Consider the following 23,845-nt stretch of genomic DNA (forward strand, 5'->3'; position numbering starts at 1 on the left):
TCAGTTCGGAATAAGCACAGGAGTATTTCTAATCTGTAGTATATGGACTCCTTCTTTGACCCCTTGACACTTTCTTCATGAAATGCAAGAGAAGCCTTACGATGTATTTTCAGTTAACGTACTGGAAAATGATTTTTGTTTGTAAAATAATTATGATAAATCACACATGCGTCTTCGTTTTTAACTTTTCGGTCAGGTGAAATCGGTGATAACTTTCTTTTGCCCAGGAGTTTCTCTTCAATTAAAACAGCATACATTTAGGTGGGCGGTAGGAGTGGGCATCGTGTGTAGGATTGGGCGTTAGGAGTGGGCATCGTGTGTAGGAGTGGGCATTAGGAGTGGGCATCGTGTGTAGGAGTGGGCGGTAGGAGAGGGCATCGTGTGTAGGCGTTAGGAGTGACATGATATGTAGGATATGTACAATAGTACATGGTACATGGTAATGTACATTGTGCTACAATACGACATGGTACTACCATACTAGATGGTACTACAATACGACATGGTATTAGGATTCTATATGGCGCTACAATTCTGCATGGTACTAGAAAACTACATTCTACTACGATAATACATGACACTACACAATGCTACAATACTACATATCACTACAATACTACATGGCACTACAATACTGCACATCACTACAATACTACGTATCACTACAATACTACATGGCATAACAATAATACTACAATACTACATATCACTACAATACTACATATCACTACAGTACTACATATCACTACAATACTACATGGCACTACAATAATACTACAATACTACATATCACTACAATACTACATATCACTACAATACTACATGGCACTACAATACTACATACCACTACAATACTACATGACACTACAATACTACATATCACTAAAATACTACATATCACTACAATACTACATACCACTACAATACTACATGACACTACAATACTACATATCACTAAAATACTACATATCACTACAATACTACATGGCACTACAATAATACTACAATACTACATATCACTACAGTACTACATATCACTACAATACTACATGGCACTACAATAATACTACAATACTAGATATCACTACAATACTACATATCACTACAATACTACATGGCACTACAATACTACATACCACTACAATACTACATGACACTACAATACTACATATCACTAAAATACTACATATCACTACAATACTACATGGCACTACAATACTACATATCACTACAATACTACATATCACTACAATAATACTACAATACTACATGACACTACAATACTACATATCACTACAAGACTACATATCACTACAAGACTACATGGCACTACAATACTACATATCACTACAATACTACATGACACTACAATACTACATATCACTCAAATACTACATATCACTACAAGACTACATATCACTACAATACTACATATCACTACAATACTACATATCACTACAATAATACTACAATACTACATATCACTACAATACTACATATCACTACAAGACTACATATCACTACAAGACTACATTGCACTACAATACTATATGGCACTACAATACTACATGGCACTACATGGCACTACGATACTACATGATGCTACAATACTACATTGTATTACATGGCATTACAATACTACATGACATTACATTATATATACAGTACTATATGGCACTACGATTCTACATGGTGCTACAATACTACATAGCACTACAATACTACATTGCACTACATGGCACTACGATACTACATGATGCTACAATACTACATTGTATTACATGGCATTACAGTACTACATGACATTACAGTATATATACAGTACTATATGGCACTACGATTCTACATGATGCTACAATACTACATAGCACTACAATACTACATGGCACTACATGGCACTACGATACTACATGATGCTACAATACTACATAGCACTACAATACTACATGGCACTACATGACACTACGATTCTACATGATGCTACAATACTACATTGTATTACATGGCATTACAATACTACATGACATTACATTATATATACAGTACTATCTGGCACTGCGATTCTACATGATGCTACAATACTACATAGCACTACAATACTACATAGCACTACAATACTACATGGCACTACATGGCACTACGATACTACATGATGCTACAATACTACATTGTATTACATGGCATCACAATATACTATATGACATTGCATTATATATACAGTACTATATGGCACTACGATTCTACATGATGCTACAATACTACATTGTATTACATGGCATTACAATATACTATATGACATTACATTATATATACAGTACTATCTGGCACTACGATTCTACATAATGCTACAATACTACATTGTATTACATGGCATTACAATACTACATGACATTGCATTATATATACAGTACTATATGGCACTACGATTCTACATGATGCTACAATACTACATAGCACTACATGGCACTACATGGCACTACATGGCACTATGATATTACATGATGCTACAATACTACATAGCACTACAATACTGCATGGCACTACATGGCACTACGATACTACATGATGCTACAATACTACATTGTATTACATGGCATTACAATATACTATATGACATTACATTATATATACAGTACTATATGGCACTACGATTCTACATGGTGCTACAATACTACATTGTATTACATGGCATTACAATACTACATGACATTACATTATATATACAGTACTATATGGCACTACGATTCTACATGATGCTACAATACTACATAGCACTACAATACTACATAGCACTACATGGCACTACGATACTACATGATGCTACAATACTACATAGCACTACAATACTACATGGCACTACATGGCACTACGATTCTACATGATGCTACAATACTACATAGCACTACAATACTACATGGCACTACATGGCACTACGATACTACATGATGCTACAATACTACATTGTATTACATGGCATTACAATACTACATGACATTGCATTATATATACAGTACTATATGGCACTACGATTCTACATGATGCTACAATACTACATTGTATTACATGGCATTACAATACTACATGACATTGCATTATATATACAGTACTATATGGCACTGCGATTCTACATGATGCTACAATACTACATTGTATTACATGGCATTACAATACTACATGACATTGCATTATATATACAGTACTATATGGCACTGCGATTCTACATGATGCTACAATACTACATTGTATTACATGGCATTACAATACTACATGACATTGCATTATATATACAGTACTATATGGCACTACGATTCTACATGATGCTACAATACTACATTGTATTACATGGCATTACAATACTACATAACATTGCATTATATATACAGTACTATATGGCACTGCGATTCTACATGATGCTAAAATACTACATTGTACTACGATAATACATGCCACAGGGTCATTCAAAGAAATATAAAAAAGGGAGGATTTCCTTTTGAATTTATACTGTCACCTTATTTTGAACTGCTATGTACTGATAATTTTATAAACTTTGTAAAATTTAAAATAAAATTATTATTTATATCAAGTTGGAGTGGTGTCCATTGACAGGTACATTAGATTCAACTTGGGACTCAACATGGAACAGCGTTAAGACCTCAACTTAAGCAACATGGCAACAAGCATGTTTGAAAAGGTTTGAGATATTTTTACATCTTGAATAAGAAAGATTGTTTGCTCATATAAATTCTCTAATCGTCGATAAAAGGGATTTTCGTGTGTTTATCTTGGTCTTGAAGTTTTAGGATTTCCCAAAGAGCCATTGTTGTGAGCGAGGTGTAGAGTCTGTGTAATTTAATCGACATTAGAAATATATTCTTTAGTGGAATCGTGCTTTCTGGTTTCGTAAGGAGATATTGTATTTTAGTGTTTGCCTCCAGAGGTCGATGATGTTGAGTATGTCTGTAGAAGATTAACGTCGATTTCCGGAATTTCCTCCAGGCTCTTGTTGGGTGATGGGACAGACATATTATTGAACGGATACGTAATTCAGTATCTCACTTAGGGATTTCGGGGTCGAATTGCCTGTGATTGCGTCACCCTACCCTGGAAGTTGTCAACAATGCTCTTAGTATCAATCACTGGATTGACTAGTCCATAAGCAAACGAGCAAACAAGTGCCACCTTAACATGACAACAAAGAAAACTTATGTTGCGAGTAATATATCAGGAAAACTGACGACCAGGAACATGTTGTGGTGGAGAAAATACAACAGCGCGTAAAACAATATTCTGATGAGTTCCACGAAGAGGAGCAAGATTATATATTAAATTACAGAGAGGACAGACAGACAGACAGACAGACAGACAGACAGAAAGACACACACACACTAAAAAAACAATAAAAAAAGAACAAAACAAAGAAACAAAACAAAAATATAAGGTCCGGACAAGACAATCCAGATATTATCAGCACATGCATTTCAGATACAATGTATCGGCCGGTCTCGCTAGTGCCGCTTACAACAAGCATGGGTTGCTGGAGGGTATTTCTAATCCGAATCTTCACGGGTGCATGTCTATGTTTACTTTTACTATTGTTTGTGTCGTATCATATGGCACATGTATATTCGTCTATCGGCTTTCTACCCCAGGCTACTGAGATATCTGTCTCTTCAAAGAAGTCCATGACTGGGTTGGTTCATAACACAACAGCATCTCAGAGGCGTCGCTAACCTACCTGCGACGCCACTGTCCGAGGATCACGTTCCATCCCACACTAAGCGTTCTAGATGGATCTTCACTGTCAACTGCCCCTTATCGTATTACGGCCTTTTATGGTCAGCCCACAGACAGTGTACAGCACGTCATTTTATCTTCATCTTTACCTTGATCAATCGACCATACCCAGGTTAACTACCAGTGGCTGACCTCTCAGGTGTGACTGATAGTGTTCTTTGGTGTAGGTTTTGGAAACACGAGTCCTGGAGTTCGTATATCACAGGGTACTGAATACCTTTACACCGGTAGGGAGAGCATACCCCCTCCTATGTCAACCGAAGTCCCGTTCAGATATAGAGCGACAGAAACAAGGTCGAGATGGATAAGACAGGTGAGACAATTTTTGATAACAATAGAACGCTGTACAGGACTCACTGGTTGTATTGTATGAAATTTGCCATCTGGACAGTTAAACTAAAAGTCTTTACTAGTATAACATATGTACATCGCTAGATATATATACAATTATCTAGACTGGGCGGCAGATGTTGAATGAGATCGGATCCTCTGTCGGCGAGTCAAGACGACAGTGTGCATTACATTGCTTTAATCATGTACTACTAGTAAAACTGCAGTCTCCCACTTGTTAGATGGAAATAATTCTTACTCATTAAGAACTGTTGGAGCTACTTCCATCAGAATATATGTGCCGTGATTTTTAAAGTCTTATTCCTTGCTATTTAAAGCTTTATGGTCCATTCAAGACTTTTTATCTGCTCTGAGTGTGCACCTCCTGCACAGTCCCCCCACCTCAGGAGGGCCTCCACCTCAGTTATACAGTTAGATCTATCAGTCCTTTTCATCGCGATGTAACTTTCGATAACAACTGAGTTTATGATTGTGCTCAGTTAGTGTGATATATGTATATTATCTCATATAAGACAACATGTGTGAGCTGTATCCAGCGAGGGAGTATTATTTAAGGCCGCTGTCAGCAATATCAAAACACATCGCCAAACCTTGTGGAAGGTTTCCTGTACTCGACTATGGTTCTTTGATGGGGTCATATTCTTTTATGTTGAATGTAATCATACTTTGGTTCTTCCTGGTTAAGGGCTGACTGGGTAGCCCCGTGGTTAAAGCTCGTCGCACAAAAGACTCGGGTTCGATTCCCTACATGGGTGCACTGTGTGAAGCCCATTTCTGGAGTCCCCTGCCGTGATATTGATGGAATCGAACCCACGTCTTCGGCGTGACCAGCGAACGCTTTAACAGCCAGGCTACCGCAGCGCCCTGCTATTAAGATGTATCTCACTCGCTTCCACATGACCTCGATAATTTGATGAACATAACGAGCTGAGGCAACAGGTTGGGTAGCCAGATGGTTAAAGCGAGCGCATGTCACGTCGAAGACCCGAGGTCGATCAAGTTCTCTACAAGGGGATGAAGGGATGAAGGGATGAAGGGATGAAGGGCTAGTATTAGCTTGTGAAGCAAGATCAAGGAATATGGATGTTCCCCCCTTTCTTCTCCACGACTGGATTTCGAACCGTCAAGATCTGAGTTAGAATTGATCATCATCAACCCATGCGACTAACGGGATCGTGTGGTCAGACTTGCTGACTTAGTTGATCGTAACCCAGTTGCGTAGATCGATGCTCATGCTGTTGATCACAGGCTTGTCTGGTCCAGAACCACGAGTGGGTAAAGATACTGCTTCCCCAATAGAATACCTACATACATCAATTAAATCTGGAGGATCTCCAAAACGTCACATGCTAGTGTACACAATATTTTCATTGACACCCGTGAATACAATGTAAATACCGTAACGTCACACGCTTGTGTACACTACATAGCTGCTGCGTGTATTAACGACACATAATGCACGTGGAATGTGCTGTATAAATCAACTGTGAAGCATTTACGATGAAAATGCGCTGATGTTTTTCTTTCTGTCCAGAGAAAGACTCGTCCCCACCTAACGATGTCCGACTTGTCGAACCGCAAGATGATGCCTGGAAGGGAGATAACTCTGCGTATCAACAGACCTGCCTACAAAAGTACACGTCCGCCCGATGGGTGCTTGCGTACCAAGCTTGTCTTGCCTACCTGTTCTACATGGCCCTGCCTCACGCTATGGGCTTCGCTATAGTGTGCATGACAACACAAGGCATAAGCCACCACGCCAACATGTCCGAGAGATTCAACATATCCAACACGACTTTTAGCTCTGACAATGTAAGTGTGTTGTAAGCTTTTAGTACGGATATTACAGTACGTTGTAAGCTTTTAGTACGGTTATTACAGTATGTTGTAAGCTTTTAGTACGGATATTACAGTATGTTGTAAGCTTTTAGTACGGATATTACAGTATGTAGTAAGCTTTTAGTACGGATATTACAGTATGTTGTAAACTTTTAGTACGGATATTACAGTACGTTGTAAGCTTTTAGTACGGATATTACAGTGCGTTGTAAGCTTTTAGTACGGATATTACAGTATGTTGTAAGCTTTTAGTACGGATATTACAGTATGTTGTAAGCTTTTAGTACGGATATTACAGTACGTTGTAAGCTTTTAGTACGGATATTATAGTATGTTGTAAGCTTTTAGTACGGATATTACAGTATGTTGTAAGCTTTTAGTACGGATATTACAGTATCGACAGCGTTACCAAGGGTTACCGCTGACATCAACTGTTCAATAAACCAATGAAAAGAAAATTTGAAATTCCTGGATAGAGTCTGACACGAATTCCTATAAAATGTAAAGTAAATTATAAAAATACTCGTTAAATTGTACTGCAAAACATTATTATACATACTAGTATTTCGAGTGAACCCAAAATTTCTTCCATGAAAAATATCGCTGTTACGATGAATAACCGAAACTTAAAACCAGCTGCTTTCAGTGCAATGCGATTCAAAAGATAGCGCAGTGCATGCCTCTAAAATATAAATACATTCAGATTTTTTGACGCGACTGAACAATAAATCATATCACAGTTTCGTTTGGTTTGCCAATGACATCAGTAGAATGTTTTTGTTCTTCAGTAAGTTCTAGTGATGTTGCAGAAACTACTGTGGGATGCAACTCTCAGTTTAGTTTCTCTCAGAATTCATATTTTGAGGTTGTAAATGAATGAAAGTATGTTTACAACTATACCATGACACAAAATGCACCTTATTTTTACTTAATTGGATCATTTAGAGTGATTTTAGAAAATTTCACCCATGAGCGAAAACCATCTGACCCGTGGGCGAGCATGTTTTCTTTTACTCAGAATACAGGATTTTCCCATGTTTTGGAGGTTGTGAAAGAATGAAAGGATTTTTATGTACATCTTACTACCTGAATAGATTGACCCTGAAAGAATAATGACACCGTAAATCCAAACCGAAAAAGAACGGAAAATTGTTAATTCAGAGATGTTTATTTTGCTATGACGCCTTGTTCCATTTGTGATGGAAGGTATTTTGCGACTCCTAATGTCCCTACCATGCTATGCGGGACTGAAAGCCTGTGTCCTGGATGTGGATGGCCTTGTCTGCCATGAACACATTCCTTGTGGTGAGTGACATGTGGTACAACAACCCCTTCTAGAATGTCTGTAATGTATTGTAGACCATTCCAATATCTAATCACTAGATATAGTTTACAACCATGCGAGAGAATTCATCAATGGACGTTTCTTGTGCAAAGATTTTGCACATATGCAGTGTTTCTGTGGTGCAAAGCATCGACTTGAGATCGCCCCCAGACTTGTCATAACGCCTTGCTCTACGGTGGTTAAATCATAGGTGTTGCGGTATTATTTTCCATGCGTGTTGTAGTTACGTTATTCTCTAGGCTCAAAGAGGCAGATGCATTGTGCACCGTGCTACTTAACACATAACTCATGAGACTTTTTCGTTTCAGATGCCAGAGTTTCAATGGGACAGTGCAACGCAAGGGTTAGTGCTCTCGTCCAATTTCTTTTTAGCTGCTTTGTCACCCCCAATAGGTGGCGCCCTCTGCCACAGGTTTGGCGGCAAGATGGTGGTGCTGGTAACATACTTGATCTGCGCGGTCTGCAGCCTCATCACCCCCCTGGCGGCGAGAACCCACCTCGTGTTCCTCATCATTGCTAAAGTACTGCAGGGATTCTGTGGGGTAAGGTTTCGTACAATTCTGCTCAATACCCGACATTTTCCGTAACCTGTAAGAAGACTCCTTAAGGTATGACTTTCGATGAACGTAGGATAGGCTAGTGCTTATAGCGTTCACTTGTCACGTTGAAGATCTGGGTTCGATTCTCCACATAGGTAGTAGTAGGGGTGAGACAGATAACCTGGATACCCGGGACAGGTGGGTAATGAGTTGTCCACGGGTGCCTGTCTCAATACCCGAACCCGTTATGATCATGTGACTAATAGATTAAACAATGTCCTGTGTTAATCTTTCATGATTAAAAAGTTGCCTCGTCCTTGATGATATATTGGATATGATTTACAGTCACTTATTTTGAATAACCATATAGCCTTTAAAACTATCAATATTAGCCTCCGATCACAAGAATATATTGCCATTTCATGCAAAGTTGATGTCAGGAATTAAAATAACGGGTATCCGGGTAGGGAAGGGTAATAAAGGGTTGGGTTACCTGGGTAGAAAATATGGACCCGTTACAGCCCTAATGGGTACAATATGCAAAGGCCATTCGCTGTCTCCTGTCGTGATATTGCTAGAATATTGCTAAAAGCGACGTAAAACCATACTCACTCACTCGATCAACGTAACGTGCGAAACTACGGCAAACCTATCAGAATACTCGTATGCTTCAAGGATTTCGGTCAAATCCTTTAGGAATAAATTGTGATTTTATACACGTCTTTAAGTGAGAATATACATTAAACGTAGGGCAACGTACACTTAGGAAAACCCAAACAGATTCTCATGCAGAGAGTAGCAATCATAGATGTAGCTTCCTCCTCACAACTTCCATCTTTGAGGACACTTCGTCGTTATATCAGGAGGTGCAAACAGTCTGCAAAAGTTCCACACGCCATACCTAGAACTAGTGCCAACCTGATTGTCCTAGAGGAACCTACACAAACTTTGCAGGCAGAACCCTTTCTTCTGTATGACGTTGGTACTGAGCAAGATGGTTTGTTATTGTTTTCCACTGCCAGAAACTACTAGAAACGCCATCTACATGGTTAACTGATGGCAGATCCAGAGCTTTTTCATTAACTTTAACTGTCCAGTGATCGTGTTCTTCCCTGTGTATATGACCTACTTCCCCACAAGCTGCAGTCAAAATATGAGCATTTTTTCACACAGCTTTCATCCCTAAATTCCGATTTGAAACCAGAGTATTTGATTGTGGACTGCAAAGAAGCAGCCATTTATGCAATTAGTATTTCCTGCAGTAGAAGTGAAAGGCTGCTTCTACCACATGTCTCAGAACATTTTCCGCAGCATTCAAGCTGCCGGACGTCAGGTTCAGTTCTCCCAAGATTTAGTGCCCATCTCAAGTTGGCAGCCCTTGCTTTTGTCCCTCAGACTGACGTCATCGATGCCTTCGACCCTTCGAGAGCAGAACCTTCCAGAGGTCCTAAAGCCAGTAATCAATTTCGTCGAAGATACTTGCATCGGCCGCCCCCATTGCCGAGGTCGCTACAGAATAGACCTATGGAATGTTCACGAACGAACTGAGTCAGACCTTCTAAGAACAAACAGTGCTGTTGAAGGGTCCCATCGCCACCTGCAGTCCTTTATTGAAGTCTCAAAACGAAACAGGCCCTGAATGAAGTCCAGATGACCCAGATGGTGACTGGTGAGGAACCACCTCCAAACAAAAAGCCTACTGTGACAGTGTCAAACGACCTGCACGAGTTGTTGCGAAATATAACTGTCTGGACATTCTGAAAGTTTTAAGAACTGGACTCTGAATGGTGCCACAACCAATCACCAGCCTTATGTGTTTGAAAATGTAATATTTAGAAGGATATAGCTAAAAGCTATATTCTGGCATTTCATGAGCCCCCCTTTTTGAATATTTGGTTGGGGTAGGTCACCTTTAACCTATTAGTTGTCAGGAGCAATGGCCTCGTGGCATTTGGCCTCATTTTTAATTGGCATTGCTCATAATGTTGATCATCTGTTTATATAGCAATGACCTGCATATTTTAGACGATATTAGTCCCAAGATTGTGGTAATCTGTCGTAGACTGCTTATTTTCGAAACACAATTTTCCCAAGAAGAAACATTTTCATACAGCTGTTGTGCGTTTATGTTATATTCATCTATGGCGACTGCAGACTATATGCACACATGTTTTCTGCCTTCACTGAACTGCGCGAAATTGTCCTTTCTGTTTGTACGAAGAATGCATTAGGATTCAGTTGCGGGTCCGTTTGGGAGTGGCGATGGACGAGAAATTAGGAGACTGCTCAATCATTTGTATCAATGAGTTATTATTTTATCCTTTTCCAAACAGTAATTCACATATGGGATAAACTGAAAACCCGTAAGCTTTTCTCATCAGTTGCTGAACGAACTTACGGCCAGTTATGGCATAGTGTTTGTGGTGTGTGTACTGTTTGACGTGTAGCTGTCTTATGTATACCCCCATCACACGTGCAGTTCCAGCTATCAAGTAGCTTGTCTTTTCCACTTTCTGCCATGCGTTTTCTATTTGGTTTTGGTTGAACTTTGCTTTTGTATGTACGTAATGTTTTTGTTTTATTTTGAAAATCATCATGGTAAAGTTTCTGTTTCCTTTAACCTTCGGCGGGTTACATAAGCTAACTCTTTAACAGACTCGTGAAGATCCGAATTAGAATTGCTCTTCAACAACTCATGCTCTTCGTGAGAGACGACTAACAGGATCAGGTGGCCAGGCTTACTGACTCTTGTTGACAAATGTCAGTGGCCAGGCTTACTGACTCTTGTTGACACATGTCAGTGGCCAGGCTTACTGACTCTTGTTGACACATGTCAGTGGCCAGGCTTACTGACTCTGCTTGACACATGTCAGTGGCCAGGCTTACTGACTCTGTTTGACACATGTCAGTGCCCAGGCTTACTGACACTGCTTGACACATGACAGTGGCCAGGCTTACTGACTCTGCTTGACACATGTCAGTGCCCAGGCTTACTGACTCTGCTTGACACATGTCACCGCTGTGTCCGAAACAGCCACTGACCTGCTAGCCCATGGTCAGTAAAAATCTAGTCGTGCCAGAAAATCTTTACAGTCACTGACCCGACTGGGATGTGAATTGTCATGGGGTCAGTTTGTAAATATATCGCTCTCTCCGACTTGTTGAGTTATAGTACACTTTTAAATCATAAAAGAGTATGGCCTGATAAAAATGCCCAACATGTTGGACAGCTTTATGATGAAACACATGTCATGCCCATATATCCTTTTCTCTTATATTTGTAATCTATTGCTTAGTTCTTCAGACTTCTGGCTAGTGAATGCGTCTGTGGGCTAGTAACTTTCAGGATAGCTATTCCGAACGGCTAGCAACATTTTAGGAAACTATTGCCCACACTGTGTCACCGTATCCTAATTGCGGAGACTGATGCCGTTGCTGTTGATCACCGGATTGTCTGGTTCAAACTCGGTTACCAACAAATCAAAGGGTGTCGGCTCCAGCTGTTCGAGTTCACAAGGAGGGACATCACCTTGGGCTTTAACGGAATGTATATATCAAACACACTAATTATTTCTCTCCCCGAACAGAACATGATCTTTCCAGCAACAAACGACCTATGGTCAAGGTGGACCCCAGAGGCAGAAAAAGTCCAACTAGTTTCCGTCGGATTTTCAGGTATTGTATCGACAGTGAATTCCATCACAAACTTGTGCGAATGTGTATCAATCGCGGTTTCCGGCTATAAATTGGTTTCAGATCTGATAATTTGGCAGATAGCATACAATGGAGATCTTCACTGTGCATCCGTCAAGTCGAGCAAAATTGAATTTCCAAACAAACTTGCTGAGGTTAATCCATATTCTACCTGAATCACCAAGGGTTACCATCAACATATTCAATGAATTGGCAAACGTTGGTTGGTCATGATTCTGATTCGCATACATTGCAGGTGATGGTAACATATATACTCATGTTATTTAACAGAACTCGTCCGGAAACAGGATCTGGTTACGTTACACACACACGCACGCACAGACAGACAGATAGACAGACAGATAGACAGACAGACAGACAGGCAGACATATATATTATGAGTTGTTCACTGGTCGCGAGGGGGCCATGGGTTCATGTACTCTCGAGGTGTGTTTATGCTTATGAGCTCACGGACCCCGCGAGACCAGTGAACAACGTATTTACCTTACCGAACACCTGAACTTTAATTTTGAACTTCTTGAAGCACTTCTGCTGAATACGAGGCGTATCGCCATTTTGTAAACGACACAAGGTAAACATATATAGAGTTATCTCCCTTCCATCGATTTTCAGTCACAAAACATCGTTAATGTTCGCGCTTGATGCGTGATTCAATGTCATTCGAGACAAAGAAGTACTACCATGAAGCACCAGAAGAGTTCGGAATTCCCAGCGGTGTACACTGAATGACTGTTCTTTGGGGAGTTATTTCCCTTGACACTTTGATAAGGTGAAATATAAAAATGTGCAGTGAGACAGGACAGCAGTCTCACTTATCGTAGTCGTCGTTGTTGTTGTGCAGGTGGAACGTTGTCCCAAGTAGTGCTGTTCATGATGTCCGGCTTCATGTGTACCCTGTCTTTTGATAACGGCTGGCCAGTTATCTTTTACACATTGGGTAAGCTGTTCCATTGACTTACATACCTCGTTATGTCCCTTAGTTGCGCCGGGATCCGGAAAACTGTTGAGAAATGGGATTGTCGTTAAACATAATCCCATTAAGTTACGAGGATATTCGAAAAATTAAATGATGTGATTCTGAGTGCTCTTTTTCCTACATTTTTAGGTATGTCAATATCATTCCTATTTTCGTGGAATTTCATCATGTAGTAGTAACGGCTCGAAACCTGTATCATTGAAACTCAGCTCACTCACTCACTCACTCGGATGAATGGCGCTGCCCTGCTGTTGCAAACTTTTCTCATTGCCAGGTTGTGTAAAGATCAATGTTTGTTCCACCTGCAGGTGGCGCATGCTTGGCGTGGTGTGGCATGTGGTGTCTGACAGTTTTCGATTCTCCCGATGTTCACCCGAGGATTTCAAGTGAAGAGAGACAGTATATCAATAACACACGAGTTGGTGTGGTCAAACGTCGGGTATGTATGTGACACATATCATTAAAACTTATGGAAATATTCTTTTTTTCTTCAGCCTGAAGTTAGTTAGATGTATATCCACAGACCTTTGTAACAAGTTGTATTTTTAACAAATTTAGTCTGAAGACTACTGATATATCAGTGTAACGTGTTCATCCCATGCTGAAATTGGAAAGTCAACCATGAATAAGTCAACAAAATAACAGTTACTACCTGTGAACCAATAAACAAAAACATTGTTATGTAATTAACAATTGTATTCTAAAATAAGTTTGAAAATTTAAAAAGTTTACAAATTAATACACATCACTACAAAGGTATTACGTATACAGTGGTCGTTGACAGGTAACTTCCTAGAAGAGCAGTGAGTTTGGTAATAAACACCGAGACTGTTATATTCAGTCTCAGCAACGGTGATCCAACTTGGAACCAGGCGGCGTATCCGTGGTACAATGATCATCGCTCATATTGATATCAGCAACATTTAACATTTAACCTTATAAACCTGTAAGAACAAGTTGCTAGAAAAATCTGACCGCGCTCTCTAAGCCTGGTCCTCACGCTGTACCAGCATGGGTACAATGTATGGAGCCCATTTCTGGTGCCAAGAATGTTATGTTGATAAATGCGGTGTAAAACTATACTCACTCGTTCAGTCACTCAGAATGAATGAAACGGGCTTACAATTTAGACATATTTCGTATTTATCCAGTTTGGGGAAATATCCCCAAACCAAAGAAATCTTTAAGGGAAATCCCGCCAGGGTAGAGCTGCTCTCTAAAAGGTTTTGGCCCGCAATATTCAATAGTTCCCTTGACTTGTTAGAACGTTTCAGCTTCGTCCCAGTTGTACTGGTTTCGGTATCGTGGTCCACTGATCTGCATATGGCTTTTCCTATGGTTTCAAAAGTGATTCTCGATGGTTAATTCTGATTCCATTACCCAATGAAACCGTCGATGCCTTGGATGTTTGTGGCTCTGAAAGTGGTACCTTCCTGACCTGTCATATTTGCATACGTATCCGCATATGACCCCCACGGACACACTCCTGCTGAGAGAGCTGTCTTTCACTGTTTATAAATCTGTGATAAATCTGTGATAAATCTGTGATAACTGTGATAATCACCTTTGACAAAAGCAAGACATAAACATATGTACCTGTGACATCGAACATAAATGGGATTGGCTTGATGTTTGACATCATGATATTAAAAAACAAACTATTACCGTGACTGCAAAAATACTTCTACAAAACACGAAACAAAAATATTTTTGCTTTGGATGGAAAAACTGAAAAGGGATGGCACCGTCATGCTATCCCACTTACATAATGCGCAGTTCTCTCTATTCGATATACCTGTTGTGTTTCATTATAGGAACTGTTAAAACGCCATGGTGTAACCATTTTCATTAGATTCCAGTGAACATACAAGTCAAAACAATGGTGGAAAATAGGATGATTGACACCAGGTGTTCGCATGTCCTTGGGGGTGGGGTGGGGTGGGGTGGAATAGTCTAGCGGTCACTCGTTACGCCAAAGACCCGGGTCCAATTGCGCACATGGATGCAGTGTGTGAAGCCATTTCTTCGCCGCCGTGATCTTGCTGGAATATTGCTAAAAACGGTGTAAAACTAAACCCACTCATTCGCATGTATGTTCACACCAAAAAATGACAACACATATCTGGCTGTGTCTGGCAATGCTGTAGTCTCACGTAAACACACCTCCATCATCATTAAAAACAACAACAACAACAACAACAACAACAACAACAACAACAACATGCAACACAAAACACAATTTTGCAGATTCTGATTCCGTTTGGTATGGACTTACAGGAAAATGCAAATTCAGCTATTAAGTTGAAAAATAACTCGATTAAAAAATCCCGAGAAATGGGAGTTCGAAAGACTCACAAATTTCCCCCCAGCACTGGGTGAAAAAGTGATTTCATGAGCTGTGCTGCGCACATAGTGTCTGCGCAGTGATTACGTTCACGCGGTTTGAACCGAGAAGGCGACTCGGTCCGTAAAAATACGGTAACTGATTCGCGATTGTACCTTTGATCATTTATTTTCACAATTAGCAATGTATATGTCGCGAATAATTGATAATTGTGTTTTAATTATGTTTGTTTTGGTTTTAGGGTTGCACGTGAGCTTTAAAATAATTATGTTCTTAACTTCCTTGTATGACTTGACGTTGAGTTAGTTTCGTATGAACACAGATAGATATGAAGAATGGTAGGGATAACTTCCGTACCTTCTTATACGTCTGTTGCAGGATGAGAAAATCCCGTGGCGAGCAATAGTCACATCACCGGTTTGTTATACAATCATGCTGGTAATGTTTGCCCACCAATACATAATGGTAACTTTCGTGGCCTTCGGTCCCACCTACATGAACAGCGCTCTCAAGTACAGCATCCCAGAGGTATGGTCAGGCACTGGTCCCTATTGGGGCTGGGACGGGTAACCCGGATACCTAAAACTGGGGTAATGAGTTGGAGCCGGGTACCCGTCTCAATACCCGGAGCCGTTATTATCATATGACTAAGACATACAGCTAGACACATATTAGATGATCCTGTGCATTAAACGCATTTGTGATAAGAGAGGCGGTACAACGAATTGGGCGAGTACACCTGGCTGCTACAGGTAGCTTGACGATTATGCACGTGCAATACATGCTACCCGTGACATGAAATCAACACCGCTACTGATTAACACCCGTCTCCCTACTGTGCAACACCTCTCTCGCTACTGTTTTACACCTGTCTCAATACTGTTAAACAGATTTCGATATTTAACAGACAAGCTGTCTTCCTCTTGTTTCAAGTGGATCGTTCTGTACATGTGGGGCGTTCCCAAGTAGGCAAACTGGGGTCGTTTGTCAGGTCGTGGATCATCTTATATGCGTTTACCAGTAAATGAATGTTATTTTTTCATGATTAAAAGGTTGTATTGTTTTTGAAAATTTAGGCATAATTTACAGCCACCTCATTTTGAATACACATGCTAAAGACACTGGAAAACCCGAGATTTTAGCTTTCGAGGAGAAGAAGTTGATGTCAGGAGTTACCATAACGGGTGTCCGGGAGGGAAATAGAGAGTGGGGTACCCGGATACAAAATATGGACCCGTTCCAACCTTATTCCTTATTGTATTCCAGCTCCCCAAACGAAACAGATACTAGAGATTTAATCTATGCCCCCATTTAAATGGAAGCTGATCATAGGATGTCAAAGGCCGCTGTGTAAGGGGCTTTAGGCAGGTCATATGTATCACAGGGCATCATGAACGCTGAGCATTAAAATGTCTCTGGAATCTGAAGTAATGACACTTATCTGAAATCCTAAGTCTGTATGTAATTAAGTTGCAAATGCCTTCCGTTTTTCCTGATGCAATGCATGCTTTTGTAGTTAACGTCAGTTTTGTTAATGAATCATACGACAGTTTCTTGTTTGTTGCACAGAGCGACGTTTCGGTGTAGATGTTTACACCTGGCCGAGTGGGTAAGCGTTCGCTCGTTACGCCGAAGACCCGTGTTCTATTCCCCACCTGGGTACAATGTATGCAGTCCATTTCTGGTGTCCCCCGTCGTGATATTGCTGAAATATTGCTAAAAGCGGCATAAAACCAAACTCACTCATTCATACACCGTTTGTTTGTTTTTCAGACAGGCGTCATGTCGTCAATACCTTACATTGGTCGCTTTGCAGGCTCGTATGTCTGGGGTTTCTTGTCAGACAAGCTTCGGTTCTACCTGTCTGTCACCAGTGTCAGGAAACTCGTTCAAATTGTTGGTAGGTGGCAGCTAATGTTCCCCGACAAGAGCACCATATGTTCCAATATCAAGTCGCTCTAGAAAAGTAACAATTTAAAAATGCCGCGGATTATTTATGCCTCTTCATCAAATCCTTTGCGAAAGACGGTTATGAACTGGACTAGGAGCTATGTAAAAGACAGGTTTGCAAGAGAAACTGTTTTGTTTATCCATTCATAGATAAACGTCTGTTTAAAATACAATCAATACTTTGCTATGTTTTAATCCCACCCATATTAAGCAAATTAAAGAGAGACGACTTTGGTTTGTTGTTTAACGTTGCACGCGACAATCACACAGGCGGTCTGTCAATAACATAGATCGTACAATGCAGTGACTGACAACGCGAGCGTCTTACAATATATATTATATCACTATCACTCATGTTTCTGCATTTTATTGGCCAGTCAGGAGAGCTATGGCTGAAAGTTAGTACCCACAAAATAATTCGATTGCCCGATTTACTAGCCAGTCGGACCAATGGCTGTGGAGATTCGCTCGCTCGACTGGATTTTTGATAGCCACGGACTAGCGATTATGATACCTCTGTGCAGGGTTCGGTGTGGCTGGCACTCTGACTTGTGGACTGGGTTACGTGACTGAAGACACGAGGCTGGCGGCAGTATGTCTGATGACAGTCATCATGTTTTGTCACTCCTCAACGTTGTCATCCAACGCGCAGCTTCCCCTAGACATAGCTCCACAGTAGGTTTTTCCTGTAGCTACCGGCGACACCACAGAAAGTTATGGTCAATGCAATGACAGACCGTTTTCTATCCTCATTAACGTTACCGCGCGACGTTGTATCATCACCTCATATTGTGTTTATGTGTTTATGATGAAAATTATAATTGCTGCGTATAAAGAATACATCATTTATTGAAATAGTAAGTAAATGCGTATTGCCGCGTTTGCCATTACTCCAGCGACACCACGGTGGTGAACACCAGAAATCGGCTCCACACATTGTACCCATGTAGGGAATTGAACCCGGGCCTTCGTCATGACGACCGGATGCTTTAGCCACTGGGCTACCCCACCGCCCCTTCATAAAGGTCCAACATCTTGCTATTGCATGAATGGCATTGCTATAGTTCCCACTGAAGACTTTATAGCGTCTAGAGACATGTCAGTGGCTGGGGAATTTTCTGAATCCCTCCGAACACTAAACAGCATCTGTTGTCTGATTGGTTAAATCTATTTGATTGGAGGGTCATAGGTCGCTCAGTGATTGTCAAAGTTAATACCATCCCGCCTCCTGTTCAATACTTGTACGGGATAGGATGTCACCCATTCCAGTCGTAATTCACTCATCAACGCCGCGGTATGATTAAATACTTAGGTAGACGCGGGATTTTGGCTTGCTTCAATGATCTCATATTTTTCCAGGTTTGCATCAATAATCACAGGACTGATGTTTGGTGTGGGCAACCTTGGCGCCACTGTGTCCCCACTAATCACTGCATACATAATATCTGACGTAAGTATGGGGGTGGGGGTGGGGGGCGTTGGGTGAGGCTGTGTGGCTTGGGGATGTTCAGATCAGCTATATATAACATCAACAGGACGCGGTGTCACGACGTGATAATGGGAACACCTTCGAACCATTAGTATAGACAAGTCGTCCTCGTTACAAAGACGTACAGGTGTCAAATGCAGATGACCAAGCATGACCAGATTCTTGACATACAGGGGATATAAAAAATAGTGAGGCTAAGTATATTCTCGATGTCCAATGTTTGTAACGTCCATCCTATTTTGAAGGGATCATTAACAAAGTCAGATCTAAAGTTTCACTTGTGTGGTTAATGTGGTTCACGTGATATCAGTCATCAGAACACATTGGGGTAAGTAATTGCAGAAAATGAAAACGATGTGTCATTTGGTACTTCCTCAGATAATACATATACATTATGTTGAGAATGGTATTGAATGTGCTGCCGTCATAAGTAACAGCCAAAGATTTGGATTGCTTGATTTAGATATAGACAGGTGTTGTTTTTTTTCAGGACACTCCCACTTTGATCTTTAACAAACATTGTGTCCACATACTCAAGCTGGTTTTGTATTTAGGTCAAATCTGTGTCATCATGTATGAATAGTGAAAACATTAGAATCAGTTATGTCCTGAGTTAACTGGAAATGGGTGGGTAGTGTCTCAAAAGAAGCTCTTTCGGTAAACATCAAGGGGATCGAGTCATTATAACAAGCGATTGTAGTTTCAGATTTTTTATGCCCTTCAATGTATTAGTTTGATTTTAATGGTCTTCTACCTACATCAAAAACACAAATGTTTCTTGCATATTTTGTTTCCTGAAGATTGTGATGCATTTATGGCAGATTTTGCGTTTTGGGGGTACCAAGATAAAAAGTCAAACAATCGTGAGGCTGGTACATAGCAAACCAGTTTGCTGGGAGTTGACAGATGTTATGTAGAAAAATAAAGCCTAAAACAGCTGCATTTATAACACTGTTGTGGTGAGGCGCACTACTTTTTGATATCCCCTCGTACTAAATCATAGGAGTAACACATTAAATACGGTCATTTCGACACTTGAACCTTGACTGTTTTTTCGCTGCTCTGTTGTGCAGTTCTGGGGGTATTAGGGCGGTGGGTGTAATCTGGTGGCTAAGTGGTTCGCTAAATATGGGTTCGATTCCCCACATGGGTACAGTTAGTGGAGTCGACTGGTGGTGATCCCCGAAGGGATATTGCTGAAATATTTCCAAAAGCGGCGTGCTCATTCAAACACGTTCTGGGGGTATATACAGTGTTCCCAGAAATTATTGAGAAAATCTTTGTTTTTTTTCTAATGATGCTAAGATTGGAAAAAGGGCTTTCACTATGCACTAAGCATACTAAATAAGGGAGACAACTCTTGAAGGCTTAGAAGGCAGCTCATTACGTCAAGAGTTATCTCCCTTGTCTGAGCAGACGGCTTCCTGTGTTGACATGGCAGAATTTACAGCAAGAGAGAAAAGAAAGCTCATTCTAGATGATTTTGAAAGGGGTGAGGCTGATGCTAAAGTGTTAGCTTGTAGACATGGTATTCCTCTGTCTACAGTATACAGAACTTTGAAGAATATTCAAACAGGAACCGGGATAGAGCACAAAGCAGGGGCAGGTCGGCCTAGGAAATTCAGTGTTGTGGATTGCCGAAGACTTGGGCAGATTGTGAGTAGGGGCAAATTGAAAAGTGTTGAGAACATCAGAAATGAAATGATTAGCAGAGGAAGTCCTCAGGTATGCAATGAAAGAGTTAGACAGGAATTACAGAGACTTAATTGGGTGAAAAAACGTGGAATTCCCTCGCCGTTGATGAAAGATGCACAAAAGGAAAAACGTTTAAACTGGTGTCGGGCTCATGAAAATCAAGATTGGGATAATGTTTTCTTTTCGGATGAAAGTTCTGTTTGGCTTTTCCCTAATTGTGTGAAAATTTGGACCAAAGATACTGTCAAACCTATCTACCAGCGACCAAAACATAGCCCGAAGTTTCACATGTGGGGTGGCATATCGGCTCGCGGAGTGATGCCATTGTGTGTTTTCACGGGAAACTTGACAAAAGAAAGACACGTTGACATTCTAAATGGTCACCTTCTTCCGACAGCACAAACATTGTATGAAGATGATTGGATTTTCCAGCATGATAATGACCCAAAACACACTGCGCGCTACACAACACAGTGGTTGTCGGGCGAAGATGTTCAAGTTTTAGACTGGCCCAGTTACAACCCAGACCTAAACCCAATTGAGAATGTGTGGGGAGTCATGAAGGACAGAATAAACCAAAAGGGACTGAGAAATATTGAAGATATGAAGGCCGAGGTGGTCCAATATTGGGATACCCTGTCACACGATTACCTACAAACTTTGATGGGTAGTGTGCCTACGCGTATTCAGGCATGCATTGCTGAGCAAGGAGGTCTAACAAAGTACTAAAACAAGACTGAGACTGTAAAAGGATGATGTTTTAACATGTTTATGTAAGTAAAAAGCCAGAAGTTAATAAACGTAATGAGTTACATGACACAACATGATTCTCAATAATTTCTGGGAATACTATACATGGCAGGGCCACAGGTGAGTTCAAATGAATATTAGTTTTACAACCACAAAAGACAATAGAATTCGTTAAACAGTGCTTGAAGCTTGCAGGAAGTGGGCGTTTTAGAATAGGTAACTGATGCAGGCAATATTTCAGCGAGAGAGTGAGCTCAGTTTTACGCCGCTTTTAGCCCATTTTTAGTCTCGCCCGGCGTGATATTGCTTGAGTATTGCTAAAGCGGCGGAAAATCAAACTCACTCACTGTAGCGATATATCCAAGACCAGTTCACATGCATGAGGTCACAATACTATATCTTCTATGCAAGCCGGTCTGTGAGGACAGTTCTATTGTTAAATTTATTAATTCATTTCTGGCAATATATTTTCAGAGAACCATGGATCAATGGCGGACGCTCTTTTTCCTTAATATGGGTATATTCTTAGCTGCAAGCGTTGCCTTTCTTGTGTTTGCAAGCGGAGACATACAACCATGGGCAGATAACTCTGTTCAAAGGGATCAAGAGTTGACAGAAAAGCAACGACTAAAAACAGGGAGCGGAAATGATATTGAACTGAACAAGGAGGATGTGTGAAGCTGCTGCGTCTGGCAATGTCATTACGAAGTCTTTCAACAATGTGATACGCCCTAGAGGCAAACTTATGTTTCGTTGAAAGGGCTTTGTGGAGTACAAGAAAGGGAAAGTTTTGGTATCGATCTTCACACAAACAAAGCACACCTCATGATCAGAAGACACGGAAATCGTCAACTGCTATTTGAACCTTTCACCGAAAGACATATAACTCAATTTACAAGAAATAAAATTGAAACGTTTTTATGTTTGCATATAAAACATTTATCCGTCACCTCTTTTGAACAAACCAAAAGTACACACAGATGACGTAATCAAGGTATACCCTTCAAATCCTTCAGAAAGGATCAAAACGTTCGCCGCTGAAGTTATGTTAGGAATTAAGCTCTAGATAAGGTATTCAGTAAGTAATGAAAACAACTCAAACTTTCTCTTTAGTCTAATGCTTAGGGTTGTATGAACCGATGAATATTGGATAAAGTTGGTAATCGGTGTATATTATGCAGTGTATATATTCTTAACCTGATTGGAATAGAGTGAGTGAGTGAGTTCGATTTTACTAAACTTTTACCAATATCCCGGCAATATCAGGCCGGAGATCAGCAGAGATGAGCTTCACACTTTTTGCCCATGTGGGGAATCGAACCCGGGTGTTCGGAGTGACGAGTGAACGCTTTAACCACCTGACTACCCCACCGCTCCTGACTGGAATGGAGAGTGTCGAAGGTAATTGACTACGCGTTTCTTGACGAGACATGATCACAAAACTAATAACATGGTCATTTTATTACAGCTTGGTCAAATGCAAGGATTCTGGTGTATCTGAACTGGTATAGGACAAACAATTAGAAATACACCTTAGGCTCTTAGACACACTGTGCGAAGATATGTTTAGTGATAAAATAATAATTATTTAAGTTCAGTATTATGAGTCTGTGAGTGACCGCATTCAGTTTGTTTTACCGCTGTTAGAAAACGAATAAACTTTAGTTGTTTTACACTTATAACCATTACACACGAAAGACTTGTGTTTAGCGGATCACCAATTTCATTGTTTAAAAAAATTGTGGTTAAGTAATACCGAGCGATTAAAAGTCTCCAAATAGTCGTCTGCTTCACTTCCATTAAACTACAGATAGACTATGCAGCTCTGTCGCCAGCGCACTTCAGCGAGCCGGACGTGACGTATTGTGAGAAAGGGCTTTCAGTTGTTGCTAAAGTAAGCAACAAGCTCGTCATTTTGCTGATTCCCCGATGTCAGCTAAGCCATGCCGACACTTGCGTGGTCGTCAGTTTCTCCTCGGGGTCAGGTAATAGTCCCACCATGCACAAATTTCCATCGAACCCCACAGTCAGTGCTAAATGGGTTATGTTTGTGATTGGG

The 23,845-nt window shown here is 40.5% G+C and overlaps 1 protein-coding gene across 1 annotated transcript; it reads left to right on the forward strand.

The window, feature by feature from the left end:
* Positions 1 to 5,094: 5,094 nt before the first annotated feature.
* LOC137267574 (uncharacterized transporter slc-17.2-like) lies at positions 5,095 to 22,464 on the forward strand. Its single transcript, XM_067802057.1, has 11 exons — positions 5,095 to 5,107; positions 6,680 to 6,957; positions 8,638 to 8,871; positions 12,456 to 12,543; positions 13,424 to 13,519; positions 13,867 to 13,997; positions 16,281 to 16,430; positions 17,676 to 17,802; positions 18,377 to 18,527; positions 19,212 to 19,302; positions 22,261 to 22,464. The coding sequence occupies exons 1-11, from the start codon at positions 5,095 to 5,097 to the stop codon at positions 22,462 to 22,464; spliced, it is 1,563 nt and encodes a 520-aa protein (XP_067658158.1).
* Positions 22,465 to 23,845: the final 1,381 nt, after the last annotated feature.

Source organism: Haliotis asinina, chromosome 16, assembly GCF_037392515.1.
Source record: "Haliotis asinina isolate JCU_RB_2024 chromosome 16, JCU_Hal_asi_v2, whole genome shotgun sequence".
In the NCBI taxonomy this organism is placed as follows: domain Eukaryota; kingdom Metazoa; phylum Mollusca; class Gastropoda; order Lepetellida; family Haliotidae; genus Haliotis; species Haliotis asinina.

Coding starts and splice junctions, on each gene's coding strand:
- LOC137267574 (XM_067802057.1), top strand. Junction 17,803..18,376: donor GAAACTCGTTCAAATTGTTG/GTAGGTGGCAGC, acceptor ACCTCTGTGCAG/GGTTCGGTGTGGCTGGCACT. Junction 19,303..22,260: donor CTGCATACATAATATCTGAC/GTAAGTATGGGG, acceptor ATATATTTTCAG/AGAACCATGGATCAATGGCG.